General features: G+C 54.2%; 9 protein-coding genes across 9 annotated transcripts; 6 read left to right on the forward strand and 3 right to left on the reverse strand.

Moving 5' to 3' along the window:
* Positions 1–362: 362 nt before the first annotated feature.
* BAUCODRAFT_30247 (uncharacterized protein) lies at positions 363–2,175 on the forward strand. Its single transcript, XM_007674790.1, has one exon. The coding sequence runs from the start codon at positions 510–512 to the stop codon at positions 2,010–2,012; it is 1,503 nt and encodes a 500-aa protein (XP_007672980.1). The 5' UTR covers positions 363–509; the 3' UTR covers positions 2,013–2,175.
* A 248-nt stretch (positions 2,176–2,423) lies between these two features.
* On the forward strand, positions 2,424–2,895 carry BAUCODRAFT_572079 (uncharacterized protein). Its single transcript, XM_007675164.1, has one exon. It carries the CDS (start codon positions 2,526–2,528, stop codon positions 2,874–2,876), a length of 351 nt encoding a protein of 116 aa, XP_007673354.1. The 5' UTR covers positions 2,424–2,525; the 3' UTR covers positions 2,877–2,895.
* Positions 2,896–6,018: 3,123 nt separating this feature from the next.
* On the reverse strand, positions 6,019–7,108 carry BAUCODRAFT_30250 (uncharacterized protein). Its single transcript, XM_007674791.1, has one exon. The coding sequence runs from the start codon at positions 6,638–6,640 to the stop codon at positions 6,212–6,214; it is 429 nt and encodes a 142-aa protein (XP_007672981.1). The 5' UTR covers positions 6,641–7,108; the 3' UTR covers positions 6,019–6,211.
* Positions 7,109–10,567: 3,459 nt separating this feature from the next.
* On the forward strand, positions 10,568–11,288 carry BAUCODRAFT_352652 (uncharacterized protein). The gene has a single exon (XM_007675165.1). It carries the CDS (start codon positions 10,622–10,624, stop codon positions 11,168–11,170), a length of 549 nt encoding a protein of 182 aa, XP_007673355.1. The 5' UTR covers positions 10,568–10,621; the 3' UTR covers positions 11,171–11,288.
* Positions 11,289–11,397: 109 nt separating this feature from the next.
* Positions 11,398–14,179, forward strand: BAUCODRAFT_30252 (uncharacterized protein). Its single transcript, XM_007674792.1, has 2 exons — positions 11,398–11,644; positions 11,694–14,179. The coding sequence occupies exons 1-2, from the start codon at positions 11,531–11,533 to the stop codon at positions 13,956–13,958; spliced, it is 2,379 nt and encodes a 792-aa protein (XP_007672982.1). The 5' UTR covers positions 11,398–11,530; the 3' UTR covers positions 13,959–14,179.
* A 135-nt stretch (positions 14,180–14,314) lies between these two features.
* BAUCODRAFT_64133 (uncharacterized protein) lies at positions 14,315–15,173 on the reverse strand (the record flags this gene model as incomplete). Its single annotated transcript, XM_007674946.1, has 2 exons — positions 14,315–14,976; positions 15,038–15,173. 2 exons carry the CDS (start codon positions 15,171–15,173, stop codon positions 14,315–14,317), a joined length of 798 nt encoding a protein of 265 aa, XP_007673136.1.
* Positions 15,174–15,276: 103 nt separating this feature from the next.
* Positions 15,277–15,900, reverse strand: BAUCODRAFT_352698 (uncharacterized protein). The gene has a single exon (XM_007675166.1). The coding sequence runs from the start codon at positions 15,760–15,762 to the stop codon at positions 15,454–15,456; it is 309 nt and encodes a 102-aa protein (XP_007673356.1). The 5' UTR covers positions 15,763–15,900; the 3' UTR covers positions 15,277–15,453.
* A 753-nt stretch (positions 15,901–16,653) lies between these two features.
* Positions 16,654–17,850, forward strand: BAUCODRAFT_30256 (uncharacterized protein). The gene has a single exon (XM_007674793.1). The coding sequence runs from the start codon at positions 17,074–17,076 to the stop codon at positions 17,425–17,427; it is 354 nt and encodes a 117-aa protein (XP_007672983.1). The 5' UTR covers positions 16,654–17,073; the 3' UTR covers positions 17,428–17,850.
* A 10-nt stretch (positions 17,851–17,860) lies between these two features.
* Positions 17,861–18,224, forward strand: BAUCODRAFT_352798 (uncharacterized protein). The gene has a single exon (XM_007675167.1). The coding sequence runs from the start codon at positions 17,947–17,949 to the stop codon at positions 18,208–18,210; it is 264 nt and encodes an 87-aa protein (XP_007673357.1). The 5' UTR covers positions 17,861–17,946; the 3' UTR covers positions 18,211–18,224.
* Positions 18,225–18,711: the final 487 nt, after the last annotated feature.

Genomic DNA, 18,711 nt, shown 5'->3' on the forward strand with positions numbered 1-18,711 from the left:
GTAAGCAGAGCTGCGTCCACAGGCCATTCTGTAACCTCTAAACTACGTATCAGCGGCAGTTTGATGGCCTCGCAACCCGTATGTGCACCTGCAGGCGTGTAACAAGTGTCGAGCATAGTCGAGGTGAGGTTTGATTGCGTCGGGGCAATTCCGGCCTTCATCCCCACCTTGTGCCGAACTTCACCAACCGCCTTCGCGCTTGGCGAACCAACAGCAGCCATGCCGCATCAGGCAGGCCGCCCACTGTTTGCGCCATGAGGGGCACGGATCTGCGGCGGGGCGCGCGTTTTGCCCGGCTGCACGAAGATGGAGTCTTTGCGAAGCCCGATGGTAGCCGTCCTTGTTGAGCTTGTGGTAATGGTATGATAACCATTGATAAGGTCGCCTATTGCCCTTGTTTCTCTTCCAACATCTTTGGGAGCCTCTGCAAGTACCCGAGTATTCTTTCTTTGTGTATACATTCCTTCTCCGCATTCGAAGCATTGATACAATACTTCTCGTTCCTCAAGATGAGAGCTAACATAAGACCGCAGCTGGAAGCCAGCATCCTGTTCCCAGTGGCACAGAAGCATGTGAGACCTGTTTGCTGCGCTATTGTCTCCCAGCAAGCGCCAACAGCAAGCAGGCGCAGACAGATACACACCTCGCCGCGGCAAGGACAGGATGCTGTGCTTAATGCGTCCGCAGCCGTTACTGCTTCACCAGTGGTATCTCGAGGTCAAGCATACACAACAACAGCAGCTCCTGCAATGTCCGCTTTGTCGTGCCTCCCGCTGTCCCAGGTGCTGCGCACATACCTGATCACAAGCGTCTCGTCTTCGCCAAGTCTACTGCGGCTTTCCACGAGCATACTTCGCCGCATGTTGGAGAGCAAGAGCCCACTCTTCCGGATAGACAGCAACCCGCTCATCCGATCGCTACTGTGGCATACCTTCTACCGCCAGTTCTGTGCCGGCGAGACACCGGCGCAAGTTGCTAAAGCCACCGCCGAACTCAGAGAGCAAGGATACAGCGGCGTAATCCTGGAGTACGCGCTCGAAGTGCTGAAGGATGCGGAAGGCAACGAGGCGGAAGACGTTGCGCGCTGGAGGAAGCGTCTTTTGGAGACCGTGTCCATGGCTCAGCCAGGCGACTTCGTGGGCTTGAAGTGGAGCGGCATGGGCGCAGCGGCGATGCGCAAGATGAAGGCTGACGATGAGCCGGCGGAGCGGATGAGCGAGGCCATGCATGCCGTGTGCAAGGCAGCGCAAGATAAGGGTGTTTCACTTCTGCCGGCAGCGGAAGAGACCTGGAGTCTGTCCGGCTTCCACAATTGGTGTATGGCTATGCAGAGGGTGTACAATCTTGGCGGGAAAAGTGTGGTGTATAACACTTACCAGGCGTACCTCAAGCAGACGCCCGAGACGATTTCGAAGCATCTGACTGAGGCGAAGACGCAAGGGTTCACGCTTGGTGTCAAGCTTGTGCGTGGCGCTTACTTAGGCAGCGAAGAGCGGAGCCTAATCTGGCCAAGTATCGAGAAGACGCATGAGGCTTACGACGCTATCGCGGAAGCATTAATGAGGCGCAAGTACAACAGCGTAATCAAGCGCTTTGAAGGCGAGAGAGCGGACGTCTGGCCGAATGTCAACGTGGTCCTCGCCACACATAATGCCGAGTCTGTTCGCAAGGCGCAAACTATTCGCAATCTGCAAGCTGGTCTCGGCGAGAAGCTCACGCCGCTTGCTTTCGCTCAGCTTCAGGGCATGGCGGATGAGGTATCGTGCACTTTGATTGCGGCGGCGAAGCAGGCGGAGATGGCTGAGCAGAGTGGTGAAGGATCAGGCTCGTCAAGGATAGTCAAGGAGAGTGTGCTGAAATGCACGACTTGGGGCAGTATGTACGAGTGTCTGAACTATCTTTTGCGGCGAGCGGCGGAGAACAAAGATGCTGCTGGCAGGACTGCGGGTACGAGGCAGGCAATGAAGGAAGAGCTGTGGCGGAGAATGAAGGCCATGGTCGGCTATGCGTAGATTAGTGGATTGACCTTACTCTCCACAGCCAACTGGCCTGTGTCGTGTACATAAGCTTATGGATTGGTTATGATGATGGATGGTGATGAAGTTCTGCACAACCGGCAGTTCCGGGGCATATTTTTTGGCTATGAACCACCGCTCTCAACAACTCAACAGATTCTTCTTCTGCTAGCGCTTGCTCGAGTGTCACACCCGCTGGTTCAGACATCACGTTTGTGCCAACCCTCCTTGTCGCATTTCGCAGGATTACCTGGCCTGCGGGGAGACAGAAGGGTTGTAAGCTGCTACTCAGTCTGTAAACCCGTATGCTCATCAGGCGTGGATACAGGAGGAAGACCGACCGGGTATTCGATCCGTGTGCTTGATAGCAGTAGCAGTAGCGGCGAACGAGGACAGCTGCATCGCTTGTCGGTTTAGCTTATAGCGTTCCTGGTCTGGGGCTTGGCTTCGCAACACAGACATCTGTGTTCCGTTGGAGGACGTGTCTGTGCATCTTCAGAGGGATGATTAATGTATCGAGCTGCTGCCGATTGTCTAGTGATGCTGGAAGGCAAGTGCATGCAATATGGCTTGGCGACGGTCGGCTTGTCAAGAGCTTCCGCTTCACAACGCCTGCCTTTGCCGGCCACCACATCCACCTTCCGCACTCATGGTCGCCAAAAGTCTCAACATTCGCGGAGATGCTCCTGTAGCATCCCCTGCTCCTCGATATGCACTTTCCGTGCGTTTCGAGGCAGTGTTACGCTTGCAGGCCGAGGGCGAGGGTGTGAAGCGCTCAGTCACTTCCGTGTCCACTTTCCGCCGCACTCTTCCACCGCCATCGCCGAACAGGATAGCAACACCTATTGCTTGTCCGGGTAGCTCGAGGCAGCTCCGGTAAGCATCTAATGCCCGTGATACTCATGGACGGCGGTTTTAGGGGCGTCGGCGGAAGAAGCGTGGCTCGAGTCCCCTCCGCTTCGCACACTAGCGAGCCGGCGGCGACGACAGCATCACCAACATGCTTTCGCAACTCACGAGCTGGTTGGAGCACTCATAACAGCACGAATGGCTCGTTAGCATTGGTCCCCCCTCACTCGATGCCTGGCACAGCGCCGCGAGCAAGTGAAAGACTTCGAAGCCCACCAACTCCTCCACCCTCAGACGGCGGCAGCAACACCTGTAAACCACCAACAGCGGCTGACAGCACTGCAAGAGCTCCGAAGTGGGTTCTCGAAGGACAGGAAGAAGCGGTAGCTCACTGATGCCACACATCCACAACGCAGTCGAGACTGGAGCTCGCGACCGCCGGCTTCTTTCGAGCTTCACCACCTATTAGCTCAACAACAGCAACCGGCTGGCAATTGATAACTGCCTTCGGAGCAGACTGCTGCGTTGGAAGCCAGCTTCGCTCACCTGCAAGTCACTGCGGTGTCTATACGCCGTGCTGTCGCGGAAAGCCTGCCAAAAGCCGAAGTCTGATGCTGAAGCAATTCGTACATTACCGAGCTCAAGGCGACAGCAGCAGGCTCAACAGCGGTGGAGCTCTCTTCTACGCGTCGATATCACTCTGCTACATAACTCGCATAGACTTTCGACGTTGCTGACCTCGCCGTCCTCATGGCGAGTCGGACTTCGTGGGGGCCGCCAGCTTTCGCTTTCCGCTACCCAAGTTCAGCAATGCGTACTTTGGTCTTCAAAAGCTGCTCGAGTGACATCAAGATGGCGACTCGAAGGCTGTGAATGACCTCTGGCGACTCCTAGATTGGCTGCAACGTCATGGTGCTAGACGACGCTGTTACCAGGCAAGTTGCGCCAGGCACGTGACCCGGCTCGCTTGGGCCAGCTTTGGAAAGGCGGATGGAGCATTCCTCGGCTGAGCCTCGATCACACCTCTGGATGATATCCAGACGCCTTCGCCAAGGCAGCATCCCAAAACAAGCGTAAAAGATCGTTCTCGCCGCCATCACACCACCTCCGATTGAAAGTGTCTGCGGGAGCCACAAACCTCCTCAATCTCTGGCACTTTCAGACATAACCACTCCTTCCTCACCATGCCCACGATGGTCAATGTTTAGCAGGACGCCCGGCAGGTCTAGGACAGCTTCCGTACGACTGCAATGCCTTGCTGTAATCATCTGGCTCGACAACCGTCGGTGAGCCTTGTATGATGTCGCAATGCTTGCAAGCCCGGTGCATGCCGGCGAGCTGAAAAACACTGACGCACACGCTCTTAGTTCGATATCCGGCGAACTAACGCAAATAGATACTGGCAATGGTGAGCCGTTGTCCCATTAAGTCCATGACACACCACAAGCTAGCATCCTTCCAGTCAAGCCTGTGGACACCCGTCGGCGAGCCAATCGGCCCGGCGAGAGCTTCAAGGTGAACGACTAGACTGACTTGTAGCCACCTTGTTAGCACTGCGAGCATGTTAATCGCTGATCTTGGCGACCCTGTGGCCCTGGTATGACCATCGCTACCACAGCCGACAAAGTCATAGTTGTTGCCGAGTCAAACTCTCTTCGAGATCACGAGCAGCGCAGCATTTTACGTTGTCATTCGACATCACCAGGAGCAGCGGCGACTTCAGGTAACTCGCTTCACACACTGACTTCTCAAACGGACTTGATGGTCGTTCGAAGGCCCTCAACGACTGCGACACAAGTTCTGGCCATTTCTTAGCGGTGAGCTCATAGCCCGCTCACTCGACCTTCTCAGTTTGATCTCGACAGAACACCAGTGATTATCAACCTACCTTGATGCTGGCGAGCCTGCGGCCCAGCCTAATGCCATCGACTGACCTCTAGCAGGCTCTCTGGTTTCCGGTTCGCTTACCGTCGAACTTATGGCTCGGCATGTTGGCGGTGACTGACACTCAGTAGGGTCTGTACGCCGGCGAGCCTATGGCCCGGCGTGAGAGTGCCACTCAATGCCCGCTTGTCATGTGAGGCTGCCGCACGTTTCTGTGCATGTCCATAACCGATCTCGCGTCCGCATCAGATGTAGCGGTTACGTACTGCCATTGCGCTGCGACGATGCATCTGGGCCCGGCACCAAGGTCTCTGGCTCTCGAGTTGGATCTTGGGCATTGCGACTTCGCTCGCATGCCCGAATCTTCTCTGAGTGATGCGCACGCCGTCCCCTTACCGTACCGCTACGCCTTACGCTGGCGCGATGCAGTCCGGCTGCGCTTTCCGGCTGGTGGACTGACAGCTGGGTCTTGGGCACTGCGATATCGCATGCCTGGAAGTACTTTTCGATCCTTTGGGGGCTATGTTGTCTAACGTGGGTACAGTGCTGTTGGTGCCGTCATTGCTCAGCGATGATGTGTCCGATGCACTCTCCAGCTCCCAAGCTGGGTCTTGGTCGTTGCGACATCGCACGGCTCAAACAACTTTTCCTGTCCATGTCCGATCCGGCGCTTGTCTCTGGGCCGCACGCCTCAAGATCTTCCGAACATGCCGGACTTGCTCCGGCTTCGGTCCCGGAAGTCCCAGCTTGATCACGTCGAGGTGATATGTTCTTCGTCTGCTTTAGCAACACGCCTCACCGGCTGCATCGTCGTAGCGGAAGTACTCCCGAGATTGTACTTTGCTGCCGTGAGCCTTCGAGGCCGGTTTGAATCTTGCCTCTGACCTTACCAGGCACGACCATTGATGATGCCCCCGATCTTGCCCTACATATAGACCATGAGCGAGCAGAGATCAACAGCCTGCTTACCAACTTGAACAAACGCAGCGTCTTCAACACGGCTCTGCTCCTTACCGCTGGCCCGAGTCCGCAACGCAACCTAGCTGGCATTGGTACTGCGCGGAGTCCTTGGCTTAGCGTAATGACTGGTCCTGCCATCCTGGATCGCTTCGTAGGGGCCAGTTTTAGCACTACAACCTCGATCGAGGAAGGCGGCACTGGTGAGGCGTACGTCCCATCTAAGTTCGCACGCACCAATGACTTGGCCATCACCCGTGTTGGTCCTGACCCAAGGAAGATGGCTTTGGCGAGGCGCCCGTCCCAAGTAAGTCCGTGGTCTTTGCCGGATTCATCTCACCAGGTCGACATGCACGCTCACAGGATCCATTGCCGCCAGTATGGTCTATGTTCGCTTGCCAGCCATCGCTTGATTTGAACCTTGGGTCTTCCGTGGCTGGATGTATCGCAGCATACAGCGCAATAGCATGCTGGACCGAAACTCGATTTCGTATGCTCTTCGCTGCTCATTGCTCTTCTTTGCTTCGTGTGTGAGCGCCAGTCGGTGCCGCATGCTCTTGCCTTCTCTTTGATCGTGCGTGAGCCCCAACGCCGCTTGTTTTCCTAGCGTTTCCCTTCTGTGCGTGAGCCCGGTGCCGCACTCCTTCCTTCTTCCTCCACTTCCGCGCGTGAGCCTCATTGCCGCATACCCTCGAGCTTCTTTCTGTGCGTGATCCTGGTTCCGCACTTTCTGTCTTCTCCTTGTTCTTCCGTGCGTGAGCGTCAAGCCGCATCGTTTTTCTTGTCTCCTCCATGCCTGAGCTGCAACGCTGCATGTCTCCTACTGTCTTCTCTCTGGACCCCAAGCGTCGTGCTGCGTCACTGACAAGTCGCATGCTAGCGTCAAAGCTGGCGGAATCCCAGTGCCACAGACTGTGACCGTGACAGCCGGCCATACTGCTCGTCCTTAGGCTCGTGCTGTTGATGCTGACTCAAACAGAAGCGATTTTTCCAATGCGTGAGCTCTTCAGCCGCATACTCCCACTAACTTCCATCTTTGCCATCAGCATGCGTGAGCCTGTTGGCCGCATACCTCGTTATCCTCTGCCTTATGCGTGAGCCACTGGCCACATATTGGCTCGACAAGTGGCGGGATTTTGAGCTGCACGCCGTGACAGCCGGCAAGAAGCTCGCCGATCGCGTATGTCAATTAGTGCTGACTTTGTCAGATGGAATGCTTTTTCGAAACTGCGGTCATCTGTCGCTGGCGTCAATGTCGTCGCTTGTGTTATTTCAGGCGTTGTCGAAGCGCTGCTTGACTGGTCTTGCGATCTTTAATAGGGCGGCTGGGTTCTAGGGGTGCTGCTGGCGAGGTTCGTGGGTGGCCTATTTCAGCTGCAACCGCTGTAACTTGTTGTCGTCATGAGTCTTCTCTGCGAGTGTCGAGTGCGCCAGTTTGGCATGCCTGCAGTGGCTGAGAACTTCAAGTGTGCATTGCTCGTGAGTCACTATTGTGTCCCCAACTACACGGGACCGTTTTGCAGCAACACCGATTCGTCTCGTCGCATCACACAAGCCGTGAGGGTGCTCGGCAAGCAGCATATCATGGCCGGGAAGCTACGGCGACGGCTCTCTAGCTCAGTTTCCCACGCGCTATGCCCGGATACCTGCAGTTTCAGTCCGATCGCCGTTTCTGTCCCGTTTGCACCTTTTTGTTCGCTATCAGAGTGCGTTTGCGCTATGGTAGACAGCGCAGGCAAAACGGTCCTGGTGGTAAGTGTCTGGGTTACTCCTGATGCTTTCGCTTATTGCCCGCTGGCTTGCAGTGCGCTCTCTACCGACGGGCTGCTTATTGGGCGGCATGGTTGAGCAGACTCATGGTGAAGATAGACTCTCTATCGAACAGTATAGGTGGTGAAGGTTTGGCCGGTAGAGCTTGCTAGGGAGGGTGTTGGGATGCTAGGCGGCGGCTTAAGATGATGTACCGCCCTTGTCTCGACGTATACTTGCGTCCTGTCTCGGACGTCGCTGATGGCCTTTCGTGGTGCTTGCTTCTCTAATCCCCATGCTGTTTGTCGGCCGCGGTTATGGATACCGCGTTGGTGGCTGTCGCGTGGTTGAGCTTCCTCGTACAGCTTACTGCTGCTGCCCGATCGACTGCTCCCTGTTATGCTGAGTCCTCATCGTCTTCCTCTACATTATCAAGCGGCCTATGGAGCAGTTAAAGCACAATCTTGCTAGGGGAGACCACGCCGTCACTAATGCTGTTGCCCGGCGGAGAAGGTCTCTTGCATCTATCCCATTGTCGAGTTAAGCAAGAAGTGCATTGCCAGTCACTGAACCGTCGGTCCTATGTGCTAATTCTTCCAACACATTAGTAGCGGAGCTCGAGAGGTGCACCTGCTCTCGATGTGTATATATATGCAAATGCTGCTGGTGTTTAGCGCTGCTATGAGCCCGCCGGCTTCCTCAAGCGACAGAACGAGAACCATTTTCGCTGCCAGACAATCTCTATAATGCGCAGAACACGATTCAAATACCTTCTTGAGCACGCCTGACATGAGTATATCAGCTTTCCTCCATAGCAAACTGCTGCCGCTCACTATACATATCGACACTGCGTCTTCGCTCTACAGTGCCAATCCCGGACTTATCGCTCCGATGCGCCCCTCAGCTGGTGAAACATCCAGACACAACAAGTGAGCGCCATGGGCTCCTACGATCCTGAATATCTTGCTCAAATGCAGCCGGACCTGATCGTAGAACTTGACGAACAAGATTTCAGCCGCTAGTCAATACCACCATTTGATCATAGTCGTGGTCTGGACATCCGCGAGATCCCCTTGACCGGACCTCCACCACTCGATGCACCATTACCACCGCCGTCTATACTCCCGCCTCAATTGTGTAACTAGCTACAATTTCTTGTTAGTGATCTCCAAGTGTGCTCCGGATCGAGCAGCAACCCGAATGTCAATCCTCCCCAATTAGGGACATGTGCTCAAATGCATAAACGGACTTCCAACCATCTGATGCGTGGTTTGCTGTGCCCATCTTCATGTACGGGCAGTACGCATAAGCAGCCTGCGCCCTTAGGGTGCGTCGCGTCGGTCTATGCTACCTACTCAATCAGTTCTGCAACGACCTCATAGAAGAAATCCAGAGTCGGGTTGCTGAGGATTATGCATTCCCGTTTCAGAGCAGGAACGACCGGACTATATGGCCGAAGGTGAGGGAGCTCCGCGAAGACAGGAATCTGGTCCACAGGGGTCATGCAGCACAAGCAGTGCGGTCATGCTACAAGACCCGCAAACGTCTGTGCGATGCGCCAGTATCGAGTGGAGCGGGAAGAGTACCTGGACCTTCTATACATGGAAGAGAGAGAGAGGGGTCAATTTCGAGATCGTAGGCGCAGATGGACAGGTGTCATACTTCGGGGAGGTTCAACGAGCAAGGCTGCGTAATAGCTGAAGCGGTGTTTGCCTGCGATCCATACATGCATGCTGTTTGTCTTACCATGCTGGCGAGGACGCCATAAGGCCATGTCATTGCCAGGAAGAGGGCTCCATCTACAGTACTCATTCAGAGCTGACGACGCTCATAAGCCACCCGATCAACGCGTCCACTGCAACAGATCGCTGAAATATCCAAAGCATGTCAGCATGCAATGACAATGATCGCACGCAAGTTCCAGCCCCGAGGGTTCCTACGGATGTCGTTTTGTTTTATCGTAGGTCAGCTGCTTGTTGGAACAAAGAAAGTAGTGTGGTTAGCTGGATACCAATCAGTCCTGCTCGTGATGAACTCCTCGGCGCATTATAAGTCGCGTCCCCGTAGGCCGCCATGTTGTAGAAGGATGCAACGATCCGTCATGTTCCTGCGTCTCAAGTGGAACGCAGAGTCGAATCAATAACAAGCGCCCCAGAGCAAGCCTGTCACAGCTGTCTAAAAATCCTCCCCTCGTGTTATCACATATAGGCTAAAAGATGCCTATAGTTTTGCGTTCTGTCAATCAAACAGTAAATGTGGTAGGCGTGTTGCAGCATGATAGGGAGCACCGAGGCTGCTCAACGTATTTCCCGTCCTATACTGCTGCAGAGTGATAGATACGCAGTTTAAGAAGAGGTTTGGTCCAGATACAAAGCATCATAATGGGGGTCTTACCAAGCTACATAGCTGTACATTAGAATAAGCAGCGAGGGCTGCTTGAGACCTAAGATTTGAAACGCAAAAGAAACCCGCTTGGCGGTAGAGAAACTTAGACCCGAAGGAATGTTTACTTTGTTCTGGTACAGTCAGCGATCATGTCTCAATATTGAACATTGAGGACACTCTCTCTCCCTAAGATATAGAATAAGTTAGCGAAGTGTAGTACCAAGTTCAGAGCCGCCCCAAGGCCTCGCCGGACCCAGGGGCGGCAGTCGTCAAGCGATCAATCACTTACTATATACTGATTATCTTGTCTGCCGAACATACGCCGGGACTGCTGCCTTACCCCAGTAATGCAAGGAGCCCCTCTCCGGTCGTTTAGTAGCTTCCGAGCTTGGTGCGAGCAATAGTAACAACCACATGACTTATCGCAGTCTTTGAACGAGATCAAAGCCACTACTCCGTGACATTCGAGAGCATTGTGCCTGTGAGGTTTTCTTCGCTCTCTCAGAGTGTAGCAGGAGTCTCAACTCGCTCTTGTTTCGATCGCCAGACCTCCGACTCCGTAACTGCATATACGAGCTGGAACGCGCCCCCTTCAGCAACGTAATACGTCGACGTGGCTTCACAGCACAAGCCAACGCCTCTGCAAGCCCTAGCTGAGGTTGAGCAATGGCCAAAGTCACTCTAGGCGACTGAAGCAACGCGCCCTGGAGGCAGTTAATCGTGAGCTACTCCAGCTCGGCAGATGTAATTTTGGGAACTCACAGCAGGTCTATGAGGTCGGCATGGGCGGTTTGACCAAGCACGCAAGCACCATCTTCTTCGATGGCCTTCTATCCGACCGGGATATTGAGTGGCCAGAGGAGATTGACCATCTCGGCCATACCGCTCAGTGGAGAAAAGGTCGAAAAATGATCAGAATCAGAGTAGCTCGACCGCTTGACGCTGGGCAAGACAGCATTGTCCAGTCGGTTGTCTGTACGATGCTCCATGAGATGGCCCACGCCGTATTTGAGTTGCTAGTCTGTCCAGGCTCGTCTCCAAGCGACAGGGCTCAACGCAAAGCTTGCCAGCCGGTCCGGGAAGCTCAACTAGGCAAGATGGGACATGGCGAAGCATGGATGAAGCTCGCGACCGTCCTAGCGCCATTCGTTTCCTCAGAGCTGGACTGGATTGTCAAGCCTGGATCGGTTCGAGCAAGGCGTGGAGACGAAAATTCATTGAGACCCAAGAGGATCCAGATCCTGCGCTGCTGCTCTTTTGCTTTCCGGGCCAGCGAGGTGAAGTGCGAGAGACGCAGTCGGACAAGCAGAAGACATGGTGGGACACTCTGAATTTGAAGAGGGCGAAGAAGGTTAAGAAGTTCTTCTTTGTACTCCTCAGTGCACCACAAGCACATAAGCGATGTACGCAGACCACCACGTACTATGGGAAAGCTACAGGCTTGGGAATGTGCGCGATGTGAGGTTCAGACGGCAGCGGAGCTCTCCACAAACTCTTGGCCCCATCGACCCCCTTGGCCGGACTTCGGGCCTTCTCGGGCAAGCTCGAAACGGCAGGTCGGTCGCATTGACATGCAATGAGCGGCATCATCTTGCGTTTCCCCATCATGGACCGCTTGGCACAAGACGGTCTCATATGCGGTACCTGCAGGGTGAAGAAAGCCGCGCTGAGCGGACGCGAAGGTACACGGCATGAACGAGAAAGCCGTCATGAACCCAGATGAGCAGCAACAAAGCGAAAGAACGCCATTACTGCAGCGGGTGCCGGTTGAAGAGCGGCCAAGAGTCCAATATCCGCATCAGACTGTACGCACGTGCTCAAGATGAAGCCCAGAAGCAACCTAATTGAGCACAGGTGCGACGCTTCTGCACGATCGCACTGATAACCATCCCGCTCCTCACCCTTGCCATCATCTTCCTCTGCATTGCTATTGCTGGTCAAAGCGACATATTTGGCGATCATCAGACCGAAGCATCAGGACCACAGAGCGTCCTTACCGGAAACGCTGCAGATGCACATTTGCCGCACGCAGGATGGCCAGCAAGCGACGGCATTAGCTATGCAGAGCTTATAGATATCATTCAGAAGACGCCAGACCCAGCAAAAGCCCGGGAATGGAGCAGATACCATACGTCTGGCATGCATCTTGCAGGTCGGAATCGCAGCCAGGCAGAATGGACCCGAGACCGATGGGAAGAGTTTGGCCTCAACAGCAGCATCGTTAGCTACGAAGTCTATCTCAACTACCCGCTTGATCATCGATTAGCGCTGCTGCAAGATGGCAAGGTTGAGTTCGAAGCCACGCTGACAGAAGACTGTCTTCCACAAGATCCGACATCAGGCTCTCCAGATGGCGTGCCGGTGTTTCATGGTTACTCTGCTTCGGGCGACGTCACAGCGTCATATGTATACTGCAACTACGGTTCGTTCGACGATTTCAACGAACTTCTCGCAGCCAACATAAGTTTGAAAGGCAAGATTGCCCTTATGAGATACGGCGGCCTCTTCCGTGGTCTGAAGATTGAGCGTGCGAGCGAGCTGGGCATGGCGGGCGTAGTGATATACACCGATCCTGGCGATGACGGTGAAATCACGGAAGAGCATGGCTACAAGCCATATCCGGAAGGCCCAGCACGTAATCCAAGCAGTGTGCAGAGAGGCAGCGTTGTGTACTTGAGCTCCGCTCCAGGCGATCCAACCACTCATGGCTACCCGTCACTTCCTGGTGCGCCACGCGAGTCTACGGAGGGCAGAATGCCCGACATACCATCAACACCGCTGTCATACGCTGAAGCGCTCCCGTTACTGAAAGCTCTGAACGGACATGGGCCGAATGCATCATCCTTCTCCGCCAAATGGCACACTGGTGGCCTCGGCTATAAGGGCGTTGCCTACAGCATAGGCCCATCGCCTGACCACGTGCAGTTGAACCTCATGAACAAGCAGAATTACACCACGACACCCATCTGGAACGTCATCGGCGTGATCAACGGGTCTATCTTGGATGAAGTTGTTGTGATTGGGAATCACCGAGACGCTTGGATCGTGGGTGGCGCGGCGGACCCCAACAGCGGCTCCGCTACCCTTATGGAGATTATCCGCTCGTTCAAAGTAGCCCTCGATGCAGGCTGGAAGCCGCTCCGCACCATTGTCTTTGCTAGCTGGGACGGCGAGGAGTACGCCATCCTGGGCTCGACCGAGTGGGTGGAAGAATACGTACCGTGGCTCAGCCATGCAACCATTGCCTACCTCAACGTTGACACTGGCGCACAAGGCACGAACTTTGAGGTCAGCGCAGCTCCGCTACTTCACAAGCTGATCGTCGAGGCAACTTCTCTCGTGCAGTCACCTAACCAGACTTTGGCAAACCAGACGGTGGGGGATCTATGGGATGGCCGCATTGGTACCATGGGCTCCGGCAGCGACTTCACCGCGTTCCAAGACTTTGTCGGTATAGCCTCGCTCGAAATGCAATTCGGTACGGCACCAACGGACCCGGTGTATCACTATCACAGCAACTACGATTCATTCCACTGGATGGAGACCTACGGTGATCCCGGGTTTCACTACCATGTCGCCATGGCAAAGATACTCGGCCTCCTTCTTGTGAAGCTGGTAGAAGAACCAGTGATCGGATTTGGCGCTACCGATTACGCGGTCGCCCTTACGAGCTATCTCAACCACGCCAAAGAGCAAGCCAATCAGACCGCTTCCGCCGCACATGAAGACAACCTTTTCAGCAGCCTGGAGACGGCCTTGCACTCCTTCCGCGAAGCCGCAGTGAATTTTGACGCACATGCCGCTGAGCTCCGTGAGCTCGTGGCTATTCATACAAATGACACGGAAACCGTGACAGCCGCTGATCTGTACAAGTCTGTGCGTAAGGCTAACACCAAGTACAAACTCCTTGAAAGGCAGTTCTTATACAGTCCGGGACTTGACGGTAGAACGTGGTTCAAGCACGTTGTGTTTGCGCCGGGCTTCTGGACTGGGTATGCTGGAGCGCTGTATCCTGGCATTACGGAAGGTCTTCAATCGGGGAACATAACAGCTGTACGGAAGTGGGTCGACATCATTGAGGCGAGAGTTGATGGCGCGATTGGGCTGCTGGAGGACTGAATCGAACGATCAATGTATGAGCATAGCCCCCTGTAACACCACGACCGTAGCGCAATACAGATAACGAGGAATGTACGACACACAGTCCTACACGATAGTAGTCAAGAAGGCACAGGTCACTGGTGACGTTTACAAGTTCATTTCATTTGCATTCGGTAGCATGAAGACTACCATGCTGTGCGAAGCTAACCTACATATTCCTTAAGAGTGAACTTCTGCCGGTGTAAAGCTCTCATGCACCGGGGGTTGGATCCTTCATATGTGACGCTTCGTACTGACTGCACGTTGCCGTGGAGTTTCTGACTCATGCGCCTGGTTGCTGTGCATGGCACTCTGGTTATTGGTGTAGCACTTCCTTACCTGACGACGTAGCCACCGTCGATGACGATGTCGCAGCCGGTGGTGTAGGTGGAGGCGTCGGACACGAGGTAGACGTAGGCGCCTTTGAGCTCCTTCGCCTCGCCGTCACGACCCATCGGGATCATGCTCTTCCACAACTTCTGCGTCTCCTGGTCTACGAAGTCGGACAGGCCGGTGTCGATGTAGCCGGGGGAGATGGAGTTGACACGAGCGAAGTCACGCCACTCGTTGGCCAAGCTGCGAGCCATGTGGATGCAGCCGGCCTTGGCCACGTTGTAGGAGGTCTGCTCTTGCGGGAAGTTGGCGATGTGACCGGACATTGACGCGGTGATGACGAAAGAGCCGGTCTTGCGCTCCTTGAAGTGATGGCCAACGGCCTTGGCGCAGTGGAAGGTGCCGTTGAGGTCGACTTGGATGACGTGGTTCCAGGCCTCGACAGTGCCGTCAAGGATGCCGGAGTCGGCGGTTGCACCAGCGTTGGCGATGAACGCGTCGATCTTGCCGAAGTCGCTGATAACGTCCTTCACAAGGGTCTCGACTGATTCGTACTTGTCGACCTGGCACTTGTAGGCCTTCGCCTTGATACCGTAGGTCTCGCTGAGCTCCTTCGCGTTCTTCTCGCCGCCCTGAGCGCGTGACGCATAGGTTATGGCAACGTCTGGATGTTCGAGTGTGAGCAGCAGCGTTCTGACGTTCGAATGAAGGAGCAGTTAACGTACCGGCACCCATCTCAGCACAACCGCGAGCCGCCTCAATACCCATACCTTTCGGGCCAGAGGCGCCAGTGACCACGACGACCTTGCCCTTGAGGTTGAGCATCTCCTTCAAGGAGTCTGTCTTCGGGATCTCGATCATCTTGGCGGTTTTGACGGGTTTTGTTGAGTTTGATGTGGAAGATGTTGGAGATGAAGCTGAGAAAATGAAGACTATTCTTCACTACAGTTTTGCAAGGGCCAAAATGTACGACGAGAAAAAGTTGCAGTTTCGGTAGTCATATATCGACCGCGGGGTGACAGTGCCCCACGTATGACGAAGAGGGGCATGTTCGAGTTCACCCAATGCTCACCAGATCTCACACGACCATCAGTCAGCAAACGACAGCAATGATTCGGTCTTCTCGTGTTCTTAACACAGCCTACAAATACTTGACTACGCCTGGAATCACCTTGTATGATGGCGCAGCAGCGGCGCCATGATCACGAACCCGAGCGTTGCAGTCAGACAGCGGCATCTTCGGAGCTGACGACATTGTACATTGCTTGCGACCACGGAGATAGAGCCCAGTGCGCCTCGGTTGCAGGGAGATAATTACGCAAAGTATGCTACCTCTGCCGACCTGTACTGTATAAACAAGGGAGAATTTTGCATCCATCTGCTGCTGCTTCTCGTGCGCTGTGTTGGACCAAAAGTGTTCGAAGCGCTTAGGATTTGTGGTTCGAAGCATTGTGTTCAACCAGAGGTGTGACCACGTCAGACATGCTGGGATGATTTGGAGTGGAAGATCAGAGGCAAGGAAGTCCTGCGACTACGGGATACTGTACGGTAGCCCAAGGATGAGTGTTGAGCCATGTGAATCGTTGCGCCTACCACATCATGCGGTCTGTACAGCCACAGCGGCAGCAGACCAGTTGCGCGTGAAGTTTTAGCAAATCTGCCATAAGCAAAACCTCAAGAATTGCAAGTCCTTTCCAACAGTCAGGGCGCTTCAGATTCAGATCTTCAGATCGCCCGGAAGGATTGTGCTGTGCCTAGGAATGCTCGATTGCTGCAACTTCTGTGGGTATGGCGTTCCATGTCTCTTCTGGTCAGTCTTTCCGCCGTCTTCTTATATGCACGGCGCGATAGACGTGGGAACGTGCAACACGACAAAGTGATCCAGCATAGTCGTCGGTAAGCCCACATTGGTGAGGCCATAGTTTCGAGTTCGTGTCAGTGTAAATATCTGAATGCAAAAAGACCATCAATGGGCGATACGGTGCTCTTGCAATGAGTAAGACAGCATGATTTCCTTATCCTGACGCAATCATCTTACTGGCATAGTCAGTTGGTCGTACACATCGAATGTGCATCACCCTCAAGCCGCTCGCTATCCCGTGACTGTTGAGTACCGACCACCGTCGAAGTCGCGATCATGGTGGAAAGGAATATGAAGCCTAAGCGTTTGTTTAGTCTTCTTCGCAACTCTTCCCACGTCGTCATGCAGCCAGCCGTTAGCGTCCAAGATTCCGTCTGCTTTCGGAACCACCCTGCTGCGCCCCTGGACCCAGGTCCGCTTTGCCTCGAAGGAATTAGGTCAGCCAAACAGCTGCCAGCCACCAACACCTTCTCCGCCCTCACTACGGATCGCATTAAGCTACTCGAGTAGTCGCAATGGAGGTCAGCTCTAGTCCAACGTTCGAACTGTGCTCGGTGTCCGTCAACATCGCAAAACGCGCTCGAGAGGACGCCGATTTAGGAAAGTGCGATGGAACCGACTTGGGTTGCCGTACGCTCGACTGAACGAAAACTACAATGCAAGCAGCAACAAGACCTTCCCTATGAGCTTGAACAGAAGCGAACATTTCCCAAACGGCCGGTGACGGATGTCTTTGTCGCCATCCTTGCTATGACCTGCACTGGTGGACTTCTATTCATCTTACTTGTCGCCCTCACAGAACTAGAGAATCTACTGTGCGTCTCATAGTACTCACGTCTGATGTTCCATCATCTGTCGGCGATGGAGCGCTAACGGCGGCTTTCAAGGCATCGGCTACAGATGCCCATAACAGCTGCCGTACTGCCAGCTACAATAGGCCATCTGGTTGTAGTCGCTTCCGTCATGGTTTGGATCATCTGCCCACCGAGTCATCTATGGCCTGAGGGTACCACTACACGCCGCGATCTCGATGCGATAGCAGCCGGTGATGTACTAAAGCACCCTTCCATGATGGAGCACAGCAGTAGCCGCGAGGTCACAACCGACGAAGAGTCCATTCCGGCGCCTTCCGCCAATGGCACAACAGTCCTGTCACGAGTCGTGCTACTTCTTCTTGTAACCATAACAGGTGTGGCCTTGCGCTTCATCTTTGACGGGCTCATCCAGCGAATATCCGGCTGGCGCCCAGTCTAAGGCTCAGCTTCCGCATCTGGTACTCGAATTTTTCGCGGACCGATGACACGTCATTTGTAGCCTCCATACCCGGGAGTTATGGACTTCTGCAGTGATCGACGGTGTTGGACCGGAAGGTGACCTTTCGGGCAGAGCACTCGAAAGAGCACGACAACGTCAAGCATCTAGCAAACATGTGTTTCGCACTATGGAGTATCAGCTAGAGCGGAAGCATGCTATCAGACTGGGCGTGAAAAGTAAGGTTGATCTTCTCATGCCATTCTCGTCTCTGACTGCCCAGAACTCTTCAGACCTCACCATGCAGCCATCCGTTAGCGCCCGAGCTCCCGTCTGTTTGGCGCACTACTGCCGCGCCTTTAGCAGCAGCGTCTTGGCGAATGGCGCGAAGGATTGATCATCAGGCTTCAACATAGAACAACCAACATAATTCTTTTAGAGTCTGAGTATTTGTTGCGTAGTCGCAGGTGAATTGCAGAACATGGCAACATTCCGCTCCCCGTTTTCTCCCCCTTGGCGTACATGACCCAATCAGCTACTGAGCGAACGCCGCTCATCAACTTTAGCAACGAACAGGATGCCGCAATACAAGAACGGATCACTCTTCGTAGCGCACAACCCGCACTCCAAACTCACAGCGACATCTACCAACCTTCATTCTCTAAGACTTTCTGGATTAGCATTGGTATGGTGTTCGCCACCGTGCTATTCCTCGGCTTTCTCTGGATGGTCTTCATCACCAGTGTTGTCTTTGGTATTGTGATGTACTTCACCCCGACGGCTTGAGCCCATACCCGTGTCTCCGCTGATATGCCGGAACAGTAGTTGTAGTCCAGCAACATTCTGCATGCTCTTGCCTCTTGCCGTCATAGTAGTGCTTGTCCTTGCAATTAGGACAAGCAAGCAACAACCCCCCTCATCACCGGACAGACCAGCAGTATCACGAGTCAGCGATGCTCAGACCTCGGAAGGAGAGATCAATCACTCTATCCTCGACGGCTTCGTCGCCAGCATTGCACTCGTCGGCGCAATACCTTTTGCAATTTGCTTTGTACTACCAATTACACTGTTGCTGCTAACGCTACTATGGCTGTGGTTGTTGTTGTACGCCTCACGCCCAACCAGCGCCTCTCCTTCACTTTGACATCGGTCACTGACTTAATGCTGTAGCCCTGAGGTACGTCGCCAACGCTTGGTAGTCTATGTTCCTGTCGCCACCGGCTCCTTCTTCGTCCTTGCCATTTTCATCATCGTGGTCGTAACTCGACCGCGATCACGAGTCAGTGC

Source organism: Baudoinia panamericana (genome assembly GCF_000338955.1).
Source record: "Baudoinia panamericana UAMH 10762 unplaced genomic scaffold BAUCOscaffold_2, whole genome shotgun sequence".
Taxonomy (NCBI): Eukaryota; Fungi; Ascomycota; class Dothideomycetes; order Mycosphaerellales; family Teratosphaeriaceae; genus Baudoinia; species Baudoinia panamericana.

What these genes read in the sequence shown, in the direction of transcription:
- BAUCODRAFT_30247 (XM_007674790.1), top strand. Translation starts at nt 510, where the DNA reads ATGAGAGCTAACATAAGACCGCAGCTGGAAGCCAGCATCCTGTTCCCA.
- BAUCODRAFT_572079 (XM_007675164.1), top strand. Translation starts at nt 2,526, where the DNA reads ATGTATCGAGCTGCTGCCGATTGTCTAGTGATGCTGGAAGGCAAGTGC.
- BAUCODRAFT_30250 (XM_007674791.1), bottom strand. Translation starts at nt 6,640, where the DNA reads ATGGCCGGCTGTCACGGTCACAGTCTGTGGCACTGGGATTCCGCCAGC.
- BAUCODRAFT_352652 (XM_007675165.1), top strand. Translation starts at nt 10,622, where the DNA reads ATGGGCGGTTTGACCAAGCACGCAAGCACCATCTTCTTCGATGGCCTT.
- BAUCODRAFT_30252 (XM_007674792.1), top strand. Translation starts at nt 11,531, where the DNA reads ATGAACGAGAAAGCCGTCATGAACCCAGATGAGCAGCAACAAAGCGAA. An exon ending in TCCAATATCCGCATCAGACT is followed by an intron (nt 11,645 to 11,693) that starts GTACGCACGTGC and finishes AATTGAGCACAG; the next exon opens with GTGCGACGCTTCTGCACGAT.
- BAUCODRAFT_352698 (XM_007675166.1), bottom strand. Translation starts at nt 15,762, where the DNA reads ATGCTTCGAACCACAAATCCTAAGCGCTTCGAACACTTTTGGTCCAAC.
- BAUCODRAFT_30256 (XM_007674793.1), top strand. Translation starts at nt 17,074, where the DNA reads ATGCCCATAACAGCTGCCGTACTGCCAGCTACAATAGGCCATCTGGTT.
- BAUCODRAFT_352798 (XM_007675167.1), top strand. Translation starts at nt 17,947, where the DNA reads ATGACCCAATCAGCTACTGAGCGAACGCCGCTCATCAACTTTAGCAAC.